The sequence below is a fragment of the Scyliorhinus canicula genome, chromosome 1 (genome assembly GCF_902713615.1).
Source record: "Scyliorhinus canicula chromosome 1, sScyCan1.1, whole genome shotgun sequence".
Classification (NCBI taxonomy): domain Eukaryota; kingdom Metazoa; phylum Chordata; class Chondrichthyes; order Carcharhiniformes; family Scyliorhinidae; genus Scyliorhinus; species Scyliorhinus canicula.
This window is the reverse complement of record NC_052146.1, coordinates 154,958,986-154,975,481: the sequence shown is the minus strand read 5'-3', so window position 1 is coordinate 154,975,481 and position 16,496 is coordinate 154,958,986. Positions and strand designations below refer to the sequence as shown.

The window sequence follows — 16,496 nt, the reverse complement described above, 5'->3', positions numbered from 1 at the left end:
CTGTAAAGTGCTTTAGGGAGGTCCTGAGGACATGGGGTGCAAAATTAATGAAAAAGTTCTTTGCTTGGCTATTTTGTTTTCCTTTCATTCCACAAGGGGATCTTTATCACTAGGATAACCATAATCAATTCTGTTGTAAACAAATTATTTGCTATCTAACAATATATACAGTGTACCAGACTTGCTCATTGCTTAATTGGTAATTGGACCTATTCTTTCAGTGTTTCACTTCCCCTGAACAGACATGCTTTAATCAGGTAATGTTTTTTAAAAAATCTGTCCACTCTTTATCGCAAAATCATGAAGGTGTGTATAAAGGACAATGTAATTTTGCCACATCTCGCACACAGATAAAGTCTTGTCCCAAGATTGATTGGCCTTTTCTTATTTGTCAGGCTTTCCTTTCCCACTGCTGTTAACTGGAGCATAGATTTTATCAGTTAGGGGTGTTTCTGAGCTGAGGTGGGGTGTATATGACCGGTTTCCTATTCCCGTTTGTAATTTTGTGATCCTACCTGGAAAATTGATGTAAATCTAAAGGGCTAAATTCAGTGATTCCTCAGTTGCAAATCAGAGGTTTTATGGCAGAGTGGCCCTAACGTCTGCTCCTGGGATCACTGAACTTAATGTGGAGTAGAAACAGGATGATACTTAACAAAAAAGGCTGCACTGTTGAAAGATCCATGGAATCTAAATCCAGCAAGTGTTTGTGGCTTTGGGAGAGGAGGGGAGAAGGTTTACATAGAGTGGAATTGTAGTTCTTAAATAAACAGACAGTTGGAATGTAAATTTGTGATTGGTGGCAAAGATATTGAAAAATTAAGATTGGTTGTGATGAAACAAATTGGGGTGGCCAATTGCCATGTTATATATTTATTAGGGCAGCACGGTGGGGCAGTGGGTTACCCCTGTTGCCTCACGGCGCCAAGGTCCCAGGTTCGATCCCGGCTCTGTGTCACTGTCCGTGTGGAGTTTGCACATTCTCCCCGTGTTTGCGTTGCTTTTGCCCCCACAACCCAAAGATGTGCAGGCTAGGTGGATTGGCCGCGCTAAATTGCCCCTTAATTGGAAAAATGAACTGGGTACTCTAAATTTATTTAAAAATATATTTATTAGACATTGGAAATGTTGAGGCACTTAGTTCTGTTCTCTGATGACTTCTCTGTTCTGCTGCCACCACCTGCCAATTAGCAGTTATTAATTCCTGTTTGTTTCCTCTGTTAGACTCAAGGAAGGGACCTAAGCACCATTTCAGCAGAAAGTATATTTGAATCTATGTTTAACAATACTGATAGCTGCACCAGCCATGATGGTTCTCAACAGACAGGTATGAATAGGCTGAATAATCTCTCTTTGCTATAATGCAGTTGCTGTCTGCTATTAATAGTGTAGGTCTACTCTCTTCAGTTAAAAATAAATGTAAATTTCGAGTAACTCATGTGATTTTTATTTTTACCATGACTTTTTTCTAAGACCTATTTGTCTGCACATACGGGGGGGGGGGGGGGGGGTTTACAGTCCCCATTACAGGAATTTAAAATATTGACTACATGGGCGATTTGATAGGAGTTGTAATTACCTGTTTGGAAATGGAGTGTCAAGGCATATAATGTTAAAGTGTATAGATTAATGGTTTTTGATAATTGGGAGGTTTTCACATTACATATTAAAATAGCAAAATAAACTAAATAGACTTCTGTTTGTGAGAAAGCTACAAATTAAGTAGCCAAACTGAGTCGGGAGAAGATAAGAAGACTCGAGGTGCATTCTTTCTAAATGGCCACTTGAGATTGTACACACTGCTGAATGGAATACAACAGTTGAGGTTGGGGGAAAATATAAGGGATTGCAACCTTCACAGGCTGCTCTTGTCCACCTCTAAGCTATTTAAAGAGCAGTATTGACACAAGCCTCTTCGATTGCATAGGTATTCTGTAGAGCAAGGGTTCCCAAACATACCCTCCGGAGTCCATGAAGGGTCTCCAGGGATTTCACTGAGCTAGTGGCTGCCATGTGACGGGCAAACACCGGTTCGAAAGGAACAACTGACCAATTTCAAAACTAATTGCAGTAATGAAATAGGCCAATTAGAGCAAAGCCTCTTGAAGAACTGGATGCTAATTGGCTACTTATTGGCCCATTTGATTTATTCCATCTTGCTGTTGCTGGGCAGAAATCCTTGCACAATGTTCAGCACCATTTGCAATCTCCTCAGATAATGAATCAGGTCATGTCCAAATGCAGCAAGACCTGGACAACATCCAGGACAGCATGGTAGTACAGTGGTTAGCACAGTTTCTTCACAGCTTCATGGTCCCAGGTTCGATTCCTGGCTTGGGTCAGTGTCTGTGCAGAGTCTGCACATTCTCCCTGTGTCTGCATGGGTTTTCTCCGGGTGCTCCCGTTTCCTCCCACAGTCCAAAGATGTGCAGGTTAGGTGGATTGGCCATGCTAAATTGCCCTTCGTGTCCAAAACAAAAGGTTAGGTGGGGTTACGGATATAGGTTGGAGGTGTGGGCTTAAGTAGGGTGCTCTTTCTAAGGGCCAATGCACACTTGATGGGCCGACGAATGGCCTCCTGCATGTAAATTCTATGATTCCATGATCCAGGCTTGGGCTCACAAGTTGCAAGTAACATTCGTGCCATGCAATGACCAACTCCAACAAAGAGGATCTAACCCCATGACCTTTAATGGCATCACCATCGCCAAATCCCTTAGTATCAACATCATAGGGGTTACCATTGACCAGAAACTGAACTGGACTAGCCATATAAATACCGTGGTTACCAGAGCAGGTCAGAGGCTAAGAATCCTGCAGCAAGTAACTCGACTCATGATGTTCCCCCCACCCCTCCTCAAGACCTGTCCACGATCTTCAAGGCACAAGGAGTATAATAGAATACTCTCCACTTGCCTAGATGAATGCAGCTCCAGCAACACTCGAGAAGCTTGACACAATCCAGGATAAAACAGCCAGCTTTATTTCTACGCCTTCCGCAAACAGTCAATGAACAGTGTCAGCAGTGCATACCATCTGCAAGATCCACTGCAAGAACTCATCAAGTTTCCCAAGGCAACACCTTCCGAACCCACAACCACTGCCATGTAGATGGGCAAGAGCAGCAGATATCTGGGAACCCCACCACCCGGAGGTTCCCCTCCAAGTCACTCACCATCCTGACTTGGAAATATAATGCCGTTCCTTCACTGTCACTGGACCAAAATCCTGGAATTCCCTCCCTAACAGCACTGTGGTGTGCCTGCACCGCAAGGACTGCAGCAGTTCAGAGAAGCCAGCTCACCACGATCTTCTCCTGAAGGACAACTAGAGATGGGCAATAAATACTGGCCTAATCGACCAGCGCCACACCATATTATGAATTTTAAAAAACAGCACTGAATCATCCCGAGAATGGTTCCAGCAGCAAAAAGAAGCCTCAGAGGTGTATTTGGGGGGGGGGGGTTCAAGAGGTGAGTGTGAGAGAGGGAGGTGAGTGGGTGTGAGGGAGAGGGGGGGGTGAGTGGGTGTGAGGGAGAGGGGTGAGTGGGTGTGAGAGAGAGGGGTGAGTAGGCGGGAGAGGAGGGGTGAGTAGGGGGGAGAGTGAGCGGGAGGGGGAACTGGGCAGGAGAGGGAGGGGGGCGGGAGAGAGGGTGGGGCAGAAAACAAGTACATATGAAGGCTAAATGAGGACAGGACCGGACTGTGCTCATCTCCATGCTTGGAATAACTCATTCAAGCACACTAGAAAGCAGTTGGTTGAAATAGTGAAGTGTTGTCAATGTCTCTGTGAATGTGCACTAGCACAAGCTTTGCCTTGGGGGAGGAAGAGAGATAATTAGAAAATTCACCTGAGGAAGGAGCTGTGCTCCGAAAGCTAGTGATTTGAAACAAACCTGTTGGACTTTAACCTGGTGTTGTAAGACTTCTTAGTGTGCCCACCCCAGTCCAACGCTGGCACTTCTACAGCATAGAAAAATAATGTGGCCGGTGTCCCATGCAAACAAGATTAATTATGGAGTAGGTGAAAACGTGGATTCTCATTTCCAGATTACTGGAAAGAGGAGGGAGAGTGCCCTGAAGATTTTGAAGTTTATTCTTTTGAACAAGAGAGTGCAGTGTAGTTGACCATTATTTTGGTGAAATCTGTCTTCTTCCCTCCAACCCCCACCAAACACCCGCACAAGCTCTACTGGCACAGAGTAAGAGGCAAAAGTAAGTGAGACTCCAAATTCCTCTTCAGCTGATCTCCGAAGAGTGAAAGGAATGGCAAATGTCAATTTTCACAGGGGAAAAATTGCTTCAGTTAGCTTCAACCTTAGACTTGACCCAGTTCCCTTGTGTAGTTGCTTCAATGCTCAGAACACCTTTCAGAGCTATTGGATTGTGAATATTGGTTCTTGACCACAACGGTAGTTTTTATTGCATAAAAATAGATAGAATCAAAGTTCTCCAAAGATCTTTTCCTCTGAATTCTAGACAATTGATTGTCCATATTGATTGGGGGTTGGTTTAGTTCAGTTGACTGGGCAGTTGGTTTGTGATGCAGAAGAAGGCCAAAAGGGTGGGTTCAATTCCCATACTGGCTGAGGTTTTTCATGTAGGCCCGCCTTCTCAATCTTGCCCCTCCCCTGAGGTGTGGTGACCCCCAGGTTAAATCGCCACCAGTCAGCTCTCTCATTCAAAGGGGAAATCAGCCTCTGGTCATTTGTGATTATGGTGACTTTCCTTCCTTTCCAGACAATTGATTACAATAAATATTCACTCCAAAAAGAAGTACAACTTTAGACATTGCTCAAGTTTTTATTGGGTTTACTGGGAAAATGGTCTATTTAGAAATACTTTATTTATTCCTTCGTTAGGTGCAAGCTTGCTATTTCTAGCTGGTCATTGAACATGGATTTACAGCTGTGTTTCTTGCTACTCGCCTATCGAGAAATTTGTGATTTGAGAGGGTAAAACGAAGGAATAAAATTACAGTTGCAAAATATGCCTGAAAGCTCCCTATTAAACTGTTGTTGTGATTTTCTAAAAACTTTAATGAAAAAATATTGTTTTCTCTCCTCAGACGGGATAATTGGGATACCTGGAGCATACGGCAGCGACACTCAGCCTGCAGCCATTAATACTTCTCTAGCAGATTCTGGATCACTATTGTCGTTTCCCATCCCACTTCAAACCATAACACAGTCAAATGCTGAGAAACATTCCCAGCAAGCACCACGCCCCCTCTCCACTTCATTGGATGCTTTGGCTACCAACCCACAACAAACAGCATTTGGGAATCCCACCAGCATTTTGCAGACACCTCAAGTGCCTGTCCCAGCTATGACGCAATTCTCATCCAGTCAGCAAGAATTCATTCAACCTACCCCAACACCTCAACCACCAACTCAAGGACTTCCAGCAATGTCAAGTAATGGTCTACCATCATCTGGTAACACAGAGTCAATGCCATCCATGCTACAAAATGTGTCTTTAGGTACAAACACTTCTGGCATAACAATTACTCCATCACAGAATACCACTATTCTGCAGCCCAGCATTGTAATGGGAGACCAGAATCTACAGTGGATCATTAATGGAGCCAGCACTGTTCAGCAAAACACTGATAAAACGGTGAGTGTGTACTGTTAACCAAAACTTTTGGATTATGTTACAATCAACAAGTGTGCATCTGAGCACCATCCCAGAACTTACTGTACACTAGTGGTCCCTTTAACACACAAATATATGTCCTTATGGATGTGGGGGACAAATTTACTGGGAAATTACAGAGAGGTGAAAAAATTAGAGTAATTGTAATTACCCAAATATAGACTGGGATATTAGTAGTGCAAGGAGCAGAGAGGTGCAACATTTTCCAAAGTGCGTTTAGGAACATTTTATACAGCAATATGTTTCCAGTCCAAGTTAGAAAGCACTGCTCAACATGGTTCTCGGGAATGAGGTGAACCAAATGGATTAAGTGTCAGCAGGCGAACATTTTAGGTGACAATGATCATTGTATCATAACATTTAGGCTGGATATGGAAAAGGATAAAGAACAATCCAACGTGAAAATAATTAATGGGGAGAGAGCTAACTTCAGTGGGGGAAGAAGGAATCTGGGCGGAATAAATTGGAGTCAAAGGTTGGCAGGAAAATTTGTAGTTAAACATGAGCTACCTTCTAAAAAGAGAGAGTTTGAGCACAGTCTATGTATAGTCCCTTAAAAGGGAAAGGTAGGGAAAATAAATCCAGAGTTCTTTGGTTGACAAAAGAGACAGAAGTTAAGATAAAGAAGAAAAGGTTCTACTATGATAGTTGCCAAGTAGAAAATACAATTCAGAACCAGACTGAATATAGGAGATTCGGAGGCGAGGTAAAACAAAAACAAAAATAATAGAAGCAAAGAGGGAGCATGAAAAGAGACTAGCTGCCAACATGAAAAAATAATAAAAGTAACAAAAGGAATCCCAAATTAGGTAAATAAATAACAAAAGAGTGGTGAAGAGACAAATAGGGTCAATTAGGGACCACAAAGGGGATTTTACGCATGGTGTCAGAGGGCATAGGTGAGGTATTAAATGAATACTTTGCATCTGTCTTTACCAAGGAAGAAGATGCTACCCAGGCCATGGTGAAAGAGGAGGTAATTCAGACACTAGAAGGGTTTAAATTGATAAGGAGGTGGATAGGCTGTCAATACTTAGGCACCAGGATCGGATGAGATGCATCCAAGGATACCGAGGTAAGTGAAAGTGGAAAGTGCCTAGACACTGACCATAATTTTCCAGTCTTCCTTAGACTTGGGTGCTGCCAGATGACTGGAGAATTGCAAATGTTTACACCCTTATTCAGAAAGTGTTTAAAGCCCAGCAACTACAGGGCAGTCAGTTTAGCTTTGGTGTGGTGAACGTCTCAAAACAATAATTCAGGACAAAATTAATAGTTATCCGAACAAATGCAGGTTAATTAAGGAAAGCCCGCATGGATTCCTTAAGAGAAAATCCTGTTTAACTTGCTATAGTTTTTGAAAAGGTAACACTGAGGACTGATGAGGGCAATGCTGTTGATGTGGTTTACATGTCCCTCCAAAAGGTATTTGATACAGTGCCACATAACAGACATGTGAGCAAAGTTATAGCTGATGCAATGAAAGGGACAGTAGCAACAAGGATACTAAATTGTCACGTGATAGAAAACAGTAAGTAATGGTTAATGGCTGTTTTTCAGGCTGGAGGAAGGTTTGTTGTGGAGTTCCCCAGGGGTCAGTGTTGGGATCCTTGCTTTTCCTGATGTATATTAATGACCTAAACCTTGGTGCACAGAGTACAAACATTTGGGGATGATATGAAACTTAGAAGCATTGTAAACTTTGAGGATAGTGTCAAACTTAAAAGGACATAGACGAATGGGTGGATAGGTTGCAGATGAAGTTCAATACGGAGAAATGTGAGGTTATTCGTTATTCGAAGAACATGGAGAGATGATGTAAAATTCTGAAAGGGGTGCAGGAGCAGTGGGGACCTGGTTGACATTGTCATGAAGGTGGCTAGACAGATTGAGAGTGGTTAATACACAATTCGGTATTCAAGGCCTTCTTTAATAGAATACCAGGTTATGTTGAGCTTTGAGACGAGCTCAACCTCAGCTGAAGTATTGCTTGCAGCTCTGTTCACAGCACTTTAGGAAGAATGTGAAGAGAGTGCAGAAAAGATTCACAAGGTTGATTCTAGGGATAATGAGCTTCTGTTTTGAAGATAGATTGGAGAACTTGGGACTGGTTTCCTTGAAGAGAAGGCTGAAAGGAAATTTGATAGAGGTATTCGAAATCAAGAGAGGTCTGAACAGAGTAGATAGTGAGAAATTATTCCCATTTGTGTGAAAGGATTAAGAACAAGAGGGCACAGATTTAAAAATAATTGGCAAAAGGATGAGTTAATACTTTTTTACGTAGCAAGTGGTTAGGGTCTGGAATGCACTGCATGAGAGTGCAACATCTAACATATTTCCATAATTGATAAGAAAGGCCTTCTCCCAGTGTCTTGGCCGACATTTATCCCTCCACTAACACCGCAGAGTAGCGGCTAACCAATTGGCTCATCTCATTGTTTTCTAGGGCATGTTACTGGGGAAATGGTGGCAGGTTTTCAGAGAAAACAACTGTTATTGACTTCAAATGTAATTCAAATCATGCCAAAGCACACAATGATGGGACACAACAATGTTTATTTCAGAAAAGAATGAGATGCATATTTGCCATCTGTGCTGGAGCTGTCCTCACCTAAATATGTTGTCCTCTTTTTATTCCCAAACACCAAAAGAACATGTGACATCGAAGGGTGAAGCTTTTAAATAGGCAATACTCCCACAAATGTGATGTGATGTGCTGGGCCTGTCATCAATTAAATAGAATACAGGTATCTGGTATCTGTTTAAAAACCTAAAACTCTATACTCAATAGAAGAGCATCTAGAGCATGTTAACCAGCACTTTATAATTAAGATGTTGGGTGGTTTTATTGGCGCTTAACTTGAAAGTTTGTTCACGTTGAGTTGTGGAGGTGGTGCTCATAATAACTAACTGTGGAATGGAAAGAAAGATTGCCCATTAACACTGCTTTCGGCAAACTTCAGTTTGCACTCTTGGGTGCTTGCTATTTTATTTAATCTCTTGCATCGAATGAAGAACCACAGGGAAACTCTTCATGCAGAGAAATTTAAACTTCTGTAAGCAGTAGAGCAGAAGCATCTTGCTTTTGCTTTTATATTATATGCTTCTGCCAATTGCATTGCAAAATAAAGATTCCTCTCCCTTCCTCCAAGACTGGTGCCATAATATTTAGTGAAGTGTTTGATCATGATTGTTGCTTTTCTATAACCTTTTATCCTTTAATTTCCCTTGTAAGGGAGTAATTGTAACAGTAATAATTATCTTTCACAGGAGGTTTATTCCTTACATGACAGATTTCTAGACTCATTTCATGCAAGCCTTTTAAAAAAAATAATTTTTATTAAGATTTTCACAAAATATAAACAACAAAACAATATTAACCAAACAACTATGGTAAAAACCAACCCCCCTCTCCCCCCCCAGCAACTACAAAAACAAAAAAAAGAAAACAACAAAAAGGAAAGAGATAACACCCGCCACATCCAACAAACCCATGTACACAATTCTCCCCCCCACCGAACCAAACCCCCCCCCCGGGGTTGCTGCTGTTGGCGGCCTACTTCTCTACCGTTCCGCCAGGAAGTCCAGGAAAGGCTGCCACCGCCTAAAGAACCCTAGCACCGACCCTCTCGGGGCGAATTTCACCCTCTCCAACTTGATGAACCCCGCCATGTCATTGATCCAGGCCTCCACGCTTGGGGGCCTCGCATCCTTCCACTGAAGCAAAATCCTACGCCGGGCTACTAGGGACGCAAAGGCCAGAACACCGGCCTCTTTCGCCTCCTGCACTCCCGGCTCCGATGCTACCCCAAATATCGCGAGTCCCCAGCCTGGCTCAACCCTGGATTTTACCACCCTCAACACCGTGCTTGCTATCCCCTTCCAAAAGTCCCCCAACGCTGGGCATGCCCAGAACATATGGGCATGGTTCGCTGGGCTCCCCGAGCAACTAGTACACCTATCCTCGCCCCCAAAGAACCTGCCCATCCTCGTCCCGGTCATATGAGCCCTATGCAGCACTTTGAACTGTATGAGGCTAAGCCTCGCACAAGAAGAGGAGGAGTTCACCCTTTCCAGGGCATCCGCCCCACGTCCCCTCCTCAATCTCCTCACCCAGCTCCTCTTCCCATTTACCCGTCAGCTCCTCCACCGAGGCCTCATCCACCTCCTGCATAACATGGTACACGTCCAAAATCTTCCCTCCTCCAACCCATGCCCCCGAGAGCACCCTGCCCCGAACCCCCGCGGGGGCAACATAGGGAACCCCGCCACCTGCCGCCTGGCAAACGCCCTAACCTGCATGTACCTAAACATGTTCCCCCGGGGGGAGCCCAAACTTCCCCTCCAACTCACCCAGGCTCGCAAACCTCCCATCTACAAACAGGTCCCTCAACCTCCTAATACCTGCCCTGTGCCAGCTAAGAAACCCCCCATCGACGCTCCCCGGGACAAACCGGTGGTTCCCCCGTATCGGGGACTCCATCGAGCCCCCCACCTCCCCCCATGTCGTCTCCATTGCCCCCAAATTTTCAGGGTAGCCACCACCACCGGGCTCGTAGTATACCTCATTGGAGGGAGCGGCAACGGCGCCGTTACCAGCGCCTCCAGGCTCGTATTCACACAGGACGCCATCTCCATCCTCTTCCATGCTGCCTCCTCCCCGTCCATTACCCACTTACGCACCATTGCTGCGTTGGCAGCCCAGTAATACCCACACAGGTACCCCTATCCCTGCCCCGCTCCAAGAACACCCTTCTCACCCTCGGGGTCCCGTGTGCCCATACAAACCCCGTGATGCTCCTGTTGACCCTCCTAAAAAAGGCCTTCGGGATAAGGATGGGGAGGCACTGGAACAGGAACAAAAACCTCGGGAGCACCGTCATCTTGACGGACTGCACCCTACCCGCCAGCGACAGCGGCAACATGTCCCACCTTTTAAACTCCTCCTCCATTTGCTCCACCAGCCTTGTGAGGTTAAGCTTGTGCAGGGCCCACCAGCTCCTAGCCACCTGGACTCCCAGGTACCTAAAGCTCCTCCCTGCCTGCTTCAGTGGGAGCCTACCAATCCCCTCCTCCTGATCCCCCGGGTGCACAACGAACAGCTCGCTCTTACCCAGGTTGAGCTTATACCCAGAAAAGCCCCCAAATTTGCTGAGAATCCTCATCACCTCCGGCATTCTCCCCACCGTGTCCGCCACATACAGCAACAGGTCGTCCGCATAAAGCGACACTCGATGCTCCTCCCCACCCCGCACCAGGCCCCTCCAGTTCCCCGACTCCCTCAGCGCCATGGCCAGGGGGCCCAACCGGTCCACATACATTTTATAAAATTCGGCTGGAAAGCCATCCGGCCCCGGCGCCTTCCCCGACAGCATGCTGCCAATCCTAGTGACCAGCTCCTCCAGCTCAATCGGCGCCCCCAGTCCCTCCACCTGCCTCGCCTCCAACTTTGGAAATCGCAGCTTATCCAAGAAGCGCCCCATCTCCCCCCCCCCCCCCCCCCACCGGGGATTCAGACCGGTACAAATCCCCATAAAAGTCCCTAAAGACCCCATTAACGTCTACCCCCCTCCGCACCACTTTCCCATCTCTATCCTTCACTCCCCCAATCTCCCTGGCCGCGTCTCGCTTTCGGAGCTGGTGTGCCAGCATCCTACTTGCCTTTTCCCCGTATTCATACACCGCTCCCTGTGCTTTCCTCCACTGAGCTTCCGCCTTTCTAGTGCTCAGTAGATCGAACCTGGCCTGAAGGCTACGCCGCTCCCCCAGCAGCTCCTCCTCCGGAGCCTCCGCATCTCTACTGTCCACCCTCACCATCTCCCCCACCAATCTCTCCCTCTCTCTCTGCTCTCCCCTCTCCCTATGGGTTCGGATGGAAATCAACTCCCCTCTAATCACCGCCTTCAATGCCTCCCAGACCGTCCCCACTCGGACCTCCCCGTTATCGTTGGCCTCAAGGTACCTCTCGATACACCCCCGAACCCTCCCGCCCATCTCCTCGTCTGCCAGCAGCCCCACCTCCAAGCGCCAGAGCGGGCGCTGGTCCCTCTCCTCCCCCAGCCCGAGGTCCACCCAGTGCGGGGCATGATCCGAAATGGCTATGGCAGAGTATTCGGCATCCTCCACCCTCGAAACCAGCCTCCTGCTCAGGACAAAAAAATCGATCCTTGAATAGGCCTTGTGCACGTGGGAGAAAAACGAGTACTCCCTGGCCCTTGGCCTTGCAAACCTCCAGGGATCCACCCCTCCCATCTGATCCATAAACCCCCTCAACACCTTAGCCGCCGCCGGCCTCCTACCCGTCTGGGACCTGGATCGATCCAATGGGGGATCCAGCACTGTTGAAGTCCCCCCCCCATGATCAGGCCCCCTGGATCCGGAATGCGGCCCACCATGCGCCGCATAAACCCAGCATCGTCCCAGTTCGGGGCGTAGACATTCACCAGTACCACCCGCTCCCCCTGCAGCTTACCACTCACCATCACATGCCTCCCGCCACTGTCAGCCACCACATTTGACGCCTCAAACTACACCCTCTTTCCCACCAGGATCGCCACCCCCAGATTCTTCGCATCCAGCCCTGAATGAAATACTTGGCCCACCCATCCCTTCCTCAGTCGAACCTGGTCCGCCACCTTCAGGTGCGTCTCTTGGAGAATGGCCACATCCGCCTTCAGCCCCTTCAAGTGCGTAAACACCCGGGCCCGCTTGACCGGTCCGTTCTGCCCCCTCACATTCCAAGTTATCAGCCGGATCAGAGGGCTCCCTGCCCCCCTCCCCTGCCGACTAGCCATAACCCATCCCCTGCCCACCAACTCCCCCCCCCCCCCCCCCCCCCCCCCCCCCCAAAGGCTAGGACCCCTCCTAGCTGTGTCCCCCTCCCCCCCCCTCCATAGCACTCCCATGAGCCAGCTAACCTCTGCTGCTGACCCCGGCGACACCCGCCACACCTCCGACCCCTCCCCACGTGGGGCTACTCCTCCTCCGTGCCCATCAGCAGGCCCACTTCCCCCCCCCCCCCTCTTGCACGGGAAAATAAAAACAAGCAAACAAAGGCCCGCGCTTCTCAGCCCTGACCCCGCCCCCATCACCCCACAACGCGGGAAACAAGAGGAAAGCCCTGCACAACCCCGCCTCCTCTAGGGCAGCTCCCATTGCCGGTCCCCACCACCAGCTTCCCGCACTCCCAGTTTACCTCCCAGCCTGAACCCGTCCACCAGACCCATACAAAAAGACATCACCCCACCCACCCTGAAGCCAACACACATCCTGCATGAAACAGAGAACCCCCCCTCCAAAAAATAGACACAGTAAATTTTACATACAAAACCCCCATCCCTGACCCTCAGTTTGAGTCCAATTTCTCGGCTTGCACAAAGGCCCACACCTCCTCCGGGGACTTTAAATAATGGTGACGGTCCTTGTAGGTGACCCCAGACGCGCCGGCTGCAACATGTCAAACTTCACACTCTGTCTGTGGAGCACCGCCTTCGTCCGGTTGTACCCGGCCCTTCGCTTAGCCACCTCTGCACTCCAGTCCTGGTAGATCCGCACCACCGTGTTCTCCCACTTGCTGCTCCGCTCCTTCTTGGCCCACCGAAGCACGCACTCCCGGTCAACGAACCGGTGGAACCGAACCAGCACCGCCCGCGGCCGGTCATTCGGCTTGTGCCTCCTGGCCAGTATTCTGTGGGCCCCCTTCAGCTCCAGGGGCCCCTGGAAGGACCCAGCTCCCATCAGCGAGTTCAACAAAACGACCACATAGGCCGCCAGGTCCGACCCCTCCAGCCCCTCCTTGAGGCCCAGGATCCGTAAATGTTTCCGCCTCGACCAGTTCTCCATCTCCTCGAACCACTCCTGCCACTTTTTATGGAGCGCCTCGTGCATCTCCACCTTCCCCGCGAGGGCCGCGGCCTCATCCTCTCTTTCGGAGGCCTGCTGCTGCAGCTCCCGGATTGCGGCCCCCTGGACTGTCTGAGTCTCCAGTAGCTTATCGGTGGTAGCCTTCAGCGACTCCAGCAGCTCCACCTTAAGCTCCTGAAAGCAGCGCTGAAGAGTCTCCTGCTGCTCCTGCGCCCACTGCCTCCACTCCTCGAGGGCTCCGCCGGCCGCCATTTTGTTTTCCTTCCCCCGCTTTTCCAGAGGCGCTGCCACCGCTTTTCTGCTCGCCCCACTCCTGGTCCGGACCATAGAACCCTGGGGATCTACTACAGACCCCTTCCCACGCCGGGAATCATCGATCAAGCACCGCTGAGGGCCCTAAAAAGAGCCCAAAAGTCTGTTTCTAGCGGGAGCTGCCGAACGTGCAGCTTAGCTCCGCATAGCCGCAACCGGAAGTCGCAAGCCTTTTTTTAGCCTGCTGAATTGAGAATAGGATTGTTTTAAAGTCCAGTCACCAGGATGTCTGTAAGAGGAACCTAGGTGAAGGAGGGAAGTCTGCAAAGTCATCAGATAAAACTCAGAAAATATAGCCCAGGAGGCCATTTGGTTCATCTCCCTTGCTGGTACTAACCCATAATCCTACTTGCCTGCCTCGTTCCTCATCCTTGGGAAATCTTTTAAACCTTCAAATGTCTGCCTTTCTTCTGTGTTTGCTTATAAGCGCTTTTCTATTGCTGGATGTTAACAAAAGCATTTTCTGCACCGTCATTCAGAAATCATAGCTATTTGCAACCCCAGGGGGATTGTTAGTAATTTCAGAAGATCCTCACAAAGAGAAGTTTTAAAAGCATCGCTTTAGTATCCAGGATAACGTCTTTGCCCAGACGGCATTATGTTCTCGTTCAGCAAGCAGATGCTTCAGCTGATTCCGAAAAACCCCGAGTCCAAAATCTTATTCCAGAAAGAATCTTTTCATTCAGTCACTGCATGTTGTTATTTGGCAAGTCTTCCATAGACACAATTCTTATTGACTTGTTGTGACAGGCAGCCCAGTCAAAAAACAAAAGATTCTGGAGACCCCCAGTACTTCATCTGGGCCTCCAAAGGCATATTGTTTTTCTTACTCTACAAAGGGCACCGTGCAAAATACTAATGAACTGAAGAAATGAATTGTCGTACATTATCTGGATGTTTCTGCCTAAAGGTTACATAGTGTAGCATGAAACTCCCTTGGTCTTTCAGCGTTTTAAGAGGAATTTTCTTACAAATAAAACAGGAAATGCTGGGAATGGATGAGGTCAGTCACTGTAGAGTAATGGGTTTATAAATGTGTTAATGAAACCATGATATTAATGATGGAACTGTGACATCAGTAGTCGGATGACAAGAGGTTCCAAGGGCGTTAGGAGCAGAATGGTCTGTCTCCTGAATACCATGTGCTTACTCTAAGGCAATGATAGGCAACCTAGGCTAGTGAGTGAGCCGCATGAGTGGCCCTCCTTCATCTCAGTGGGCTGCAAGATTGAAATCTGATCTGATCGTTAACCATGACCACATGAAATAAGATTAAATAATATGATCCCGGACCCGACCACAACAGTTGCTAGCATACTGGACAGAAACCCCAATATTTAATTTAATTTGTAAGACCGACGAAAGGACACTTTGCTCCAGGAGTGACTACACGCATAAATAGGGATATGGTATATTAAATACACTTTATTACTAAAACAGTATTAAACTAACTTTAACATCATCCAAAAAAGGTTTACAATTAACAGTTAAACAATGTTTCATAATAAAATGAAACATTTAATCCCTTGCTGCTATCATTTTTGCCCCCAATCAAGCAAACCTATCTCGAGTCAAAACCCATAGTTAGCAAACTCAGGAATATTTGCTGTATAGAGAAGTCTTGGATAAACTGCTTTGAATGAGAGAGAGATCCTTCAGAAAACAGCCTGCAGATTCAGCTTGCATGTGTCAAACTACTGTGTAACTGCCCAGCATTTTGCAAAATCCCCTGTTCTGTTCATAGCAAGTTCTTTAAATGAAAACTCAACACCTGACTGCTCCAGCCCCTGGCTCTTCCCATTAACTACATCATCTCTATCCAAGTAATTGAGTAATCACCATCTTTTTAAGGCTGAACATAGTTCTCTTAACTATTTACTCCCCAAGGAACCTTTCTATAAACAAAATTCCATTAGTCCTATTTTGGTAAACATGTTACATGGTTGGAATGAATTATGTTCTTACTTTTACAGTGCTTTAATTATCCATTTATGTAGTCCCAGTGTCTGCCTGCCTTTTAAACCATGGTTTTTTAAACTCTTACTGCAGTAGCGATATTCACACACTAATCCAGACTTTTAACCATTACTGCACCAGATACATATATGTATGTGTGTGTGTACATATGAAATTCGTACATTAATCACATAAATACATTTAATGTATGTTAATTATTTCATACTGATTTATAGAAAATGCTTAATTGTTCATATATTAAGAGAACCATCATCAACTTCAAATGGTAAAAACAAAATAAATATTTACACCTTGGACGCAGAGGGAGCGGACAGCTCTCGCAGTCAACGTTGTGCGCACCTCAGACTGCACCTCACTTCACTTGCCCTTATTTTGCGTGCGTATCACTTCAGATATATTGATAAGCAAAACACTATGTGGATGGAAATTAGCGGAATGTGGCAACCCTGTGAGTGGGCAACGGTCAACAAAATGTCATGGGCCGCACTCAACCCAGATGGGTCGGCATGTGGCCGCTGGGCTACAGGTTGCCCAACACTGCCCCGAGGCATTTGTAAATAGTTCTTAACAAAGGTTTTGCGTGTTAAAAAGTACTGATTAGCTCAAGTCTGACTAAGGGAAGTAAAGCCTCATCAAGGTTAGGTAAGCAAAGAAAGAATGGTAGAAATTAAACCTAACAGTCGCTT

The 16,496-nt window shown here is 47.0% G+C and overlaps 1 protein-coding gene across 1 annotated transcript in view; it reads left to right on the top strand.

Annotated features, from left to right (window-relative positions):
• The window catches only part of mtf1 (metal-regulatory transcription factor 1), a 94,822-nt gene that overhangs the window by 65,731 nt on the left and 12,595 nt on the right, over nucleotides 1-16,496 (top strand). The window contains exons 7-8 of the mRNA XM_038789983.1: nucleotides 1,225-1,327; nucleotides 5,069-5,619. Of these exons, the coding sequence (XP_038645911.1) occupies nucleotides 1,225-1,327; nucleotides 5,069-5,619 (654 nt within the window). The remainder of the gene's footprint in view (nucleotides 1-1,224; nucleotides 1,328-5,068; nucleotides 5,620-16,496) is intronic.